This window comes from Melospiza melodia, chromosome 6, assembly GCF_035770615.1.
Source record: "Melospiza melodia melodia isolate bMelMel2 chromosome 6, bMelMel2.pri, whole genome shotgun sequence".
In the NCBI taxonomy this organism is placed as follows: Eukaryota; Metazoa; Chordata; class Aves; order Passeriformes; family Passerellidae; genus Melospiza; species Melospiza melodia.
In genome coordinates this window covers 1,027,059-1,036,697 of record NC_086199.1, presented here as the reverse complement: position 1 = coordinate 1,036,697, position 9,639 = coordinate 1,027,059, and the positions used below count along the sequence as shown (strand labels likewise).

Here is a 9,639-nt window from a genome sequence, read left to right as displayed (position 1 = left end):
TGCTGAGAGCTCCAGGAGTGAGGCTTGGCCTTGGCACACACTAGAAACCCTCCCTGCAGCCCTGGCTGTTACTAGAAGTACTAGAAGTTGTGTTCTCCAGGAAAGCTGCAGCACCTGAAATGCAAATGCACAGCAGAGGAAGGAAACAGAAAGCACTGCAGCCACAGGCAGGGCTGGTGGAGCCAAACCAAGGTGTTCACCACAGCTTGAACCCCAAAACAAAGCCCTGCACTAACAGAGCCCTCAGAGGCACCTGCAGCAATGCAAAACTACTGTGAAGTTCCTCGTTTAAACACTCTCAGGTCCCTGGGTTGCAAATATCTGATGCACTCACAAGTTTGCCTTCCAGTGCTCTTCACACAGCTACACCAAAATCCATCAATTTTAACCAAATTCCCAGCATTACCAGGTTGGGAGAGACCTTCAAGATCATCCAGTCCAACCCCAACAGCTCAACTAAACCCAGCCACACCCAGACTTTGTTAAACACACGTGCTCTGAGGCCAACAGTCTGATATATAACTCAATCCTAACCTGTTATGCCTCTAAACACAAAAAGAGCAGATATTTTACACTTTCCAGACTGGTGTTTTATGGAACATCATTTGCCAACGGGTATCTTACTGGGAAGGCACAGATCACTAAGCTACAACTGACTGACAGTTTTCTGGTCCCCAAAAATCTCTCTTATATTTGTGCAGTAAAGATTGGTAAAAAAGAAAAAGATGTCATCACCATAATAGAAATAGGCCAATAAAAAAAAAATAGGCCAAATAAACCAATTTAAAAAAAAACCTCCAGGAAAACTAATTACACTTACAGATGACTTAAAGCTTATTCTAAAGAATATTCTTAATCACAGAAAATGTTCCAGCCCACAAACAGATTCCTCAAGGCATTCCCAACATCTTAATACTGAGTTCAGCCAAACGCAGAAACCTCAGTTTAGGTCTGGTGTCAATTTTGCAGACTGCTGAAAGAGGGTGAGGAAAATTCAATTCCAAGTTTTCCACCTGAGCTTTCCAAGTTACTGCAAGGTAAAAGGTGCCACTGGTGCACAATGAAACTGCAGCTGCTGGAGTTGAACCCATGGTGCTTAATTTACCCTATAATTAAAGTTAATTACATAAGAAATTGTTGTCTTTATAAACACTGCAAGTCTAGACAGAGATGATAAAACATTTCCTGTTACTGACCACTGACCAAAAAGGAAATGCAGCCACTCACCTTGATGTAAGTGTTCTGAAATTCTACCAGTTCTTCCCCAAGTGGAACTACAATTTTTTCCACTTGTCTCTCGTGAGAATAAGGCTGAATTTCTGGAGAATCTTCAGCACACACCTCTATCTGAGCAATCAGCAAGTTGGAGATAACTTGTTGCACAGCCTGGTAAAGCCATAAAAACAAAGTAACTATTTCTGTATTTTAGCAAGGGTTACATAAAATTGTTAGGAAAAGACACCCACTACCTATAATGAAGAGAGAAAGGACAGGAGATAGAATTCCAGACTTGGGGATTGGAAAGGAACCTTAAATCCCATCCCACCCCTCCATGGCAGGGTCACCTCCCACTGTCCCAGGGTGTCCAAGCCCCCATGTCCAACCTGGCACTCCAGGGGCAGCCACAGCTGCTCTGGGCACCCTGTGCCAGGGCCTGCCCACCCTCACCAATCAATAAAATGCGGTTTACAGCATGAGAAACACCAAACCTCACCAAGTAATGGACTGTAAATTGATTCAGCCTTGATGTGGAATGCCTCGGGAGCCTGCAGAGGCTTCAGCAAAAGAACAGAGCTCCCACCCAGCCCTGATTGTTTAAAGCATGCCAGGAGCTGTGGCTCACCTTGGTGTCACTGCCTGGGGTGGCACTCAGGGCCAGGACCCGGAACTGGTTTGTGTATTTGCTCAGCTCCCTCACAACCTGAGAGCAGGAAAGCTTCATTAATGCCCTGAGAGGAGATTATTCCCTTGTGCAAACTACAGCAGTGAAAATACCCACTGAGTAGGAAAGGCTTAACAAAACACTCCAAAAACACTGAATCCCAGAATGGTTTGGGTAAAAGGGACCTTAAAGATCATCCTGTTCCATCCCTTGTCATCCACAGGGACACCTCCCATTGTCCCAGGGTGTCCCAATGTCCAACCTGGCCTTGGGCACTGCCAGGGATCCAGGGGCATCCTGGAAATGTACCAAGAACAACCTGGAAAAATTATGAAATGATTTCTCATTTGATTTAACAAAAGTATTGACGGCCCACTAATTCAGGTGAGCTGCCAAAAAGTGAGTCTGAAGATAAACTGTAAAAAATGTAATTAATGGATGATTAATCCTATGTAATCTGAAATCCACAAATATCCAGTAAATTTCTCCAGTGTACCAAAGTAACTTCTTAAGTCACCTATTGCTCTCAGGAGATTAACCCTTGATAATGCAACAAACTCTTGGCAAATCAACAGAAACAACAAATTTAAAAAGAAATCTTGAACTGAATAAAGAACCTTATATAAACACTGTTTTTTTAACATTGCCCAGCCAAAACTGTCTTCAAACCAAAATTACAATTTAATGGAGGCACTGAAAAACATACCTTACAGGTATTATTAATAAACAAGGCAATGATAACACACAGGAATGTTGGAGGGCTTCCAAACAAAGATAAGGACATCAAGGACAGCAGTCTCTCCCCAGCAATGACACTGATGCTTTATGGAGATGCTGGAAGCAATTTTGGGGAAGGTTTTTGTGCCTGGGAGAGAAGAGTGGGGTGGCTCCAGCCCTACCTGGCAGTAGGCATGATTGCCAAGGGCTTTGTGGGCTTCATCAATAACCAGACATTTGATCTCCACAGCAGGACAGGTCCCACGAGAGAGGTCATTGACCATTATCTGAGGGGTGAGGAAAAAGACTCTCTTGGTGTTCCACAGCTCCCGGCGGCCCAGAGCCTGCGTTCCTCCTGGAAATCAAAGAAACAACATCAGGGAACTCAGATCAAGGTATCTGACAGTGATCTGACAGTGACAGGGCTGGCAGACACATAAAATCATGGGATGCTTTGGGTTGGAAAGGGACTTTAAATCCCACCCAGTGCCACCCCTGCCATGGCAGGGACACCTCCCACTGTCCCAGGGTGCCCTTGGGCACTGCCAGGGATCCAGGGGCAGCCACAGCTGCTCTGGGCACCTGTGCCAGGGCCTGCCCACCCTCTCTGAACACAGAATATTGACAGAATATTCACTGAATGACCAGGTTGGGAGAGACCTTCAAGACTATTGAGTCCACCCCAGCCCCAACAGCTCAACAGAACCCTGGCCCCCAGTGCCACATCCAGGCTTTGTTAAACACACCCAGGGATGGGGACTGCACCACCTCCCTGCGCAGCCATTCCAGAACTTTACCCCTCTTTTGGAGAAAAACTCTTTCCTAATATCCAACCTATGTTCCCCTTGATGCAATACAATGACCAGGAAGAGATTTTGCATTAAAAAATTAAATCCAGAATCATGGAAATCAAGGCTGGGGAGCTCAAGATGCCTTGTAGATGCCCACTGCCCTAAACATCGTTTAAAAGACCTCTGAGAAAGGTCTGAGCCTAAAAACAGGTTATGGGTTCAGTCATTAAGGCTGCTACCTCAGAGAGGAATAAACTGCAGCTCAGGGGTCTGCAAAAACTTCATAAAAAGGTGAATGGAAAGTGACAATGAAAGTGACGAGGAAAGCGACAATGAAAGTGACGAGGAAAGCGACAAGGAGAGGAGAAGGAGGGGCAGAAACAGCTCCAGTGTGGGTTTGAAGAGCCATTATTCTTTGGCTTCAGCATCCCACAGAGCGCTCTGTGTGTGCAGAGATGTGCACGCTGCGACCCACAGGGCTGCACCGCAGCGCTTCACCCTTTATACAGGCGACCTGTGCTTTTAACTACGGCCAAACCAGCACTCAGCCCTTCCGACACCTCTCACGTTTTATTTTTCCCCTCACACCGTGTGTTTTCACGCCGGGCAGCCCGCGGGCAGCGGCCGTACCTGTCATCTCCGCCATGTCCCGGCACGGGATGCCCATGACGCGGCCGCACGCCTCCATCTGCTGAGCCACCAGCGGCTTGGTGGGGGCCAGGAACAGCACCTTGCCCGAGGGGAACCAGCGGTAGAAGTTGTACATGACCACGGCGGCCACGAAGGTCTTGCCCAGCCCGGTGGGCAGGCACACCAGGGTGTTGGCCAGCAGCGCGGCGCCGGCCATGCGCTCCTGGTAGGGGCGCACGGGCAGGTTGGTGGGGTAGATCCAGATGGAGCCCGCGGCCTCGCTGAAGCCCTGCGGCGGGCCGGGGTCGGCCGCGGCCGCGGCTGCCAGCAGCAGCTCGTCATCGCTGTCCCCGGCCGGCTCCTTCCGCTCCGCTCTGCCCTCAGGCGCCCGCCACACCTGCAGCAAAGTGCGCTGCCGGCCGCCGCTCATCCTGCCGCCATCTTAGCCCTGCCTCACCGCCGCCGCTTGAAACCGCCGCCGAGAGGGACGGGAGCCGCCTCCCGGCCCTCCTCCCTTCTCTCCCGACCCTCCCCTCGCCCTGAAGTGCCCGCCAAGCCCGGGGCAGGTCCCGCTGCTGCCGCCGCTGCCCTCGCTCAGGGCGTGCCCCGACAGCCCCGAGGCGGCGCCATTTTGTCCCTCCCTCGGCGCCCCTCCCCGAATTCCCGCTGGGCGCTCGGCCGGGGCTGAAGGGGACGGTCGGGAAGCGCGTCCGGAGCCTCCCCTTCTCCCCCAGCCTGCTCCCGGCCCGCCCCTCTCCCTGCCGGGCGGCTCCCAGCCCTCCCCCCGGAGGAGGAGCAGGAGGGAGGCGGGTGGGAAGATGGCGGCGGCCGCGGGCCCGGCGCAGCCCTGGAGCGCCGAGGAGCTGCGGAGCGAGGCGCTGGCTAAGAAGGAGATCATCAAATTCCTGCAGGAGAACGCGGCGCAGGCGGTAATGGCGGGGGATAATCCATAATTTGGAGCCGTGCGGGGGACGTTTGGGGTTTTTGTGGTTGTTTTATTCCCCTCACGCCTGGCGCGCGTGTCCCGCAGTTCCTGGCGGAGCACAAGCTGCTGGGGCAGGTGAAGAACGTGGCGAAGACGGCGAACAAGGAGCAGCTGATCGCGGCTTACACGCAGCTCTTCCACACGCAGGTGAGGCTGCGGGGATGGAGCTGGGCTCGGGCAGGGCAGGGGCCGGGGCCGGGGCCGGGCGTGCGGCTCCTCATCCTTCCCCCCGCAGCGCTTCAAGGGCACGGACGGCGCCGAGAAGGCGGCGGAGAAGGCGAAGCCGGCCAAGGCGGAGGAGGCCAAGGGGAAGGCGGTGAAGGCTGAGGAGGCTGTGGAGGAGGTTGGTGTGATGCCCTCGACTCGCGTTTTTCACCTGGAAAATCAAATTATGCGGGTGGCTTGTCTCGGGGTGAGGGTTAGGGGGATATTGGGGAAAGGTTCCACTATTCCAGAGGGTTCTGGCACTGCCCAGGCTGCCCAGGGAATGGGCACAACCCCAAGGTTGCCAGAGCTCCAGGAGCTGCCAGGGATGCCCAGGGTGGGATTGATGGGGGTTTGGGCAGGGCCAGGATGGTCCTTGTGGGTCCCTTCCAGCTCAGGAGGTTGTGTGATCCTAAGTCTTCAAAAACCTGTTTACAGCAGGAAATCTGGTGTTCATACCCCACCTTAACCTTAAGCAGCATTTTCCCCAAATGTTGCAGCCCTGCAGTGGCATGAACACATCATTCACTAACAGTGTCTTCTTTGGTGCCTTAAACTCAGTGGTTGTTCAGTCTTGGATATCTGAGATCGTTTAACTCACCAGTCATAACTCTCTTTTTATTACCTTAGGGGCCACCAAAGTACACAAAATCCATTTTAAAGAAGGGAGATAAAACCAACTTCCCGAAGAAGGGAGACACTGTCCACTGCTGGTACACGGGAAAGCTGCAGGATGGGACAGTCTTCGATACCAATATTCAATCAAGTAAGGTTATGGGTACACAGATGTGCAGATAAACTCCTGGGGTGGGTTGCTCCTAGAGGGAGTTACCTGGGCTCCTCCAGCCGATGAGGGCAGGGGTTTGCCCCTGGGAGGTGTTTCTGGGAGCATTCCTGACAAACAGCTTCATCATGGCGCTGCTAAGCTGCCCTGCAGCTCCCGGATCCCGATTTTCCATGAGCTAGCAAGGGCAGTATTTTAGGGCTGGCTGGTGTCAAGTGACAGGGCTGCATCCTGCCAGCCCTGGCTTCTGGCATTCCAGCCCCGGGAATGTGGAATGCAGGGAGCCAATCCCCCGGGGAGATGGTGCCTGGGGAACTCCTGCACGAGCAGTGTCCTGAATTTCTCTAAATAAACACATCATGGGGCCACTCTGTGGTAAATCTTTACATATGGAGGCACTGGAATGAGGGGGATTTGAACACTCTGGTGTGCAGTCTTCCCTGCTGGAGTTTTGTGACAGATCAGAGGGGTTAGGGGTATGAAATGGTGCAATACTGGAAAGGCTTTCCCAGCAGTGGTGTCCCACACTCAGGAACAGTATTCCAGAGTCACTGGAATTCCTCATACTTGTATGTTCCCTGTTGGCTTTCCTTGGTTCATTAATATGTCCATAACTTGTACAGTCAACTTGAGTAATTCAGGCATGAGCTTTTGGGGTTTGAAGGATGCTTTGGTGCAGCTTGAACATTTTATGGTGTTTTTAGTGCACAGCTTTAATATTTTCACCTGAAAATCTGATATTGGGCTAAAAATAATACCAGAAAACAGCTATTTATATAAAGCATGATTGCAATGGCAGTTTTCTACAGAGGTGTGCAGTGTGCTGGTGTGATGTTGAGGCAAATGAACACAAAACTCTTTTGCAGGTTCAAAGAAGAAAAAAGCAGCCAAGCCCTTGAGTTTCAAAGTTGGTGTAGGAAAAGTGATCCGAGGGGTAAGTGAAGCACTCAGGGCTCCCTCCAGTCCCTGGGCAGTTCCAGTCTGTGGTTTGGGACTGGGGTGCAGTTTGTGGGCTCTGTTTCTCCTGGGGGCAGATTGAGGGATTGCACTGGGAGGATGGAACATTCATCCTCAGCCGTTCCCTTGTCAGGCAGAGCTTGGAACAGGGCTCTGTTCCCTGGGGTCAGCCCTGGCAGTGTCCTGTTAGTGCCTCACAGCAGCTGAGACCGCTGGCATCCCAGGCTCGCTCCATCCATCCATCCATCCATCCATCCATCCATCCATCCATCCATCCATCCATCCATCCATCCATCCATCCCTGTGTGCATTCTCTGTGCTCCATCCATCCATCCCTGTGTGCATTCCCTGTGCTCCATCCATCCATCCCTGTGTGCATTCCCTGTGCTCCATCCATCCATCCATCCATCCATCCATCCATCCATCCATCCATCCATCCATCCATCCATCCATCCATCCATCCATCCATCCATCCATCCATCCCTGTGTGCATTCTCTGTGTTCCATCCATCCCTGTGTGCATTCCCTGTGCTCCATCCATCCATCCCTGTGTGCATTCACTGGGCTCCATCCATCCCTGTGTGCATTCCCTGGGCTGGACTCTGTGCCAGGCCTGAGCACCCTTTCCATGGGGAAATTCCTGCTGTGTCCAGCCTGGGGCCATTCCTCTCCCCCTGTCCCTGTTCCCCCCCAGCTGTCCCCTCTGGCAGAGCTGTGCAGAGCCACAGGGGCCCCCTGAGCCTCCTTTGCTCCAGGTGTCCTGGTGTGGGATGTGGCTGGAGCTGGGGAGGGGCTGTGTCCATGGGCAGGGCTGCAGGAGCAGCAGTGGCACAGGTTTCTCCCTGTGTTTATCCTGGGTTTGTGGGTGCCCCAGATTTATCCCGGGTTTGTGGGTGCCCCAGGTTTCTCCCTGTGTTTATCCCGGGTTTGTGGGTGCCCCAGGTCTCTCCCTGTGTTTATCCCGGGTTTGTGGGTGCCCCAGGTCTCTCCCTGTGTTTATCCTGGGTTTGTGGGTGCCCCATGTTTCTCCCTGGGTTTATCCCGGGTTTGTGGGTGCCAGAGCCTTCCCTCAGTGGGCACAGCACCAGTCCCTGGGCACTCCCTGGGAAGGGCATCCTGAGGCTGGGAATGCTGATGGGACGTGTTCCCGTTGCTCCCTGGTGCCATCCCAGCACGGGGGCACAGGTTGCTCCGTGGGGACAGGGAACAGCCCCTGGAGTGCTGCACAGGGCTGGGCAGGTGCCTGGGGCTCTGGGGGCACTCCTGGAGCCCAGGAAAAGCTGGGAAGAGCGGTGGCCGCTGTCCCAGCCCTGGCTGGAGCTGCTCTGTCGTTGCAGTGGGACGAGGCCCTGCTGACCATGAGCAAAGGAGAGAAGGCCCAGCTGGAGATCGAGCCCGAGTGGGGCTATGGCAAGAAGGGGCAGCCCGATGCCAAGTATCCTTCCATGGCCTGTGGCTCCCCAGGGAATGCTGGGGACAAGGAGGTGCTTTATGGGATACAGGAGAGGGGTTCACTTGTTACAGCAGGCTCGGGATATTCCCACTCAGGGAGTTCTGAGTATTTCCTGGGGGTGCAATTGCCCTTCTGCAGAATAACCCATACAGGGGAAGCCTGCTGCTGTTTTCCACCTGCATTTTTATCCCAGCTGCTTGCAAATGCTTCTGCCTGATGGGGATCCTCACCAGTGTAGGGAAACAGGAGCAGGGACAGTTACACTTGGTTCTGGGATACAGCTGAATTAGGGGGTGCAGGAGTGATCCCACAGTGTTTCGTGCAGCCCTGTTGCTTTTTCCCAACTCTCCTGGAGGAGGAGAAGGGATTGTTCTCCTGTGCTGGAATCCTGTGATCTGAAGGGCTGCCTGTGAGACCTCCCCAGGCCCTGCCCCACAGCTGCAGACAAGGCTGGGCAGGGCAGGGAGCAGCAGGGTGTGCCCATGGTGTGTCCGTGGGGCTGTCCCTGTCTCCCCACAGCTCCTGCTGGGCAGCAGCTGTGCCTGGATTGGGGTGTCCCACCAGGTCAGGGCCATGGCAGGGACAGGGGAGAGGCTGGGGAGCAGCTGGGCACTCCCTGCCCAGGGAGGGGTCACTGCAGGGGCTGTTTCCTTTCCGTTTCCTTAACGTTTGCCAACAGGATCCCACCAAATGCGAAACTCTTCTTTGAAGTGGAGCTGGTGGATATTGAGTGAAGAATTCCCTGTGCTGCTGGGAATCCATTTCTGCCACAGAGAGCTTCCTGCTGGCCTTGCTGTAACTCCTGGCTCCGGTTACAGCGGTGCCTTTGTGGGGATGAGTGCTGAGTGTTGTCCCTGCCCCGCTGCTGTAGTGACAGCCCCACCACTAAAGCAGAGTTTGTACCTGCCAGCGCCTCCTCCCTTCTTTGTGTCTGTGCTCCCCCGCTCCTCTGCCGGGCACTGCAGAGCCCCCGGAGCAGCAGGGCCCACGCCCAGCCAGGGCTCCTTCCCTCCTGTGAGCCCAGTCCCACGGCATTCCCATCCCAGAGTCCCACAACAGTCCCACTCCACAGTCCCACAGCGTTCCCATCCCACAGCGTTCCCACTCCACACTCCCACAGCATTCCTGCCCCACAGTCCCACGGCATTCCCATCCCACAGTCCCACTCCACAGTCCCACAGTGTTCCCACTCCACACTCCCACAGCATTCCTGCCCCACAATCCCACAACAGTTCC

The 9,639-nt window shown here is 53.9% G+C and overlaps 2 protein-coding genes across 5 annotated transcripts in view; one reads left to right on the top strand and one right to left on the bottom strand.

The window, feature by feature from the left end:
- Positions 1 to 4,677, bottom strand: part of FANCM (FA complementation group M) — a 60,826-nt gene extending 56,149 nt beyond the window's left edge. For all 4 annotated transcript variants that reach the window (XM_063159563.1, XM_063159564.1, XM_063159565.1 and 1 more), the window contains exons 1-4: positions 4,021 to 4,677; positions 2,782 to 2,954; positions 1,844 to 1,921; positions 1,228 to 1,386 (exon numbers count right to left, since the gene is read on the bottom strand). In XM_063159563.1, the coding sequence (XP_063015633.1) occupies positions 1,228 to 1,386; positions 1,844 to 1,921; positions 2,782 to 2,954; positions 4,021 to 4,450 (840 nt within the window). In that variant the 5' untranslated portion in view covers positions 4,451 to 4,677. The remainder of the gene's footprint in view (positions 1 to 1,227; positions 1,387 to 1,843; positions 1,922 to 2,781; positions 2,955 to 4,020) is intronic.
- Positions 4,678 to 4,810: 133 nt separating this feature from the next.
- Positions 4,811 to 9,312, top strand: FKBP3 (FKBP prolyl isomerase 3). The gene is made up of 7 exons (XM_063159578.1): positions 4,811 to 4,949; positions 5,051 to 5,152; positions 5,241 to 5,348; positions 5,840 to 5,975; positions 6,860 to 6,927; positions 8,288 to 8,385; positions 9,083 to 9,312. Exons 1-7 carry the CDS (start codon positions 4,839 to 4,841, stop codon positions 9,135 to 9,137), a joined length of 678 nt encoding a protein of 225 aa, XP_063015648.1. The 5' UTR covers positions 4,811 to 4,838; the 3' UTR covers positions 9,138 to 9,312.
- The last annotated feature ends 327 nt before the right edge of the window (positions 9,313 to 9,639 follow it).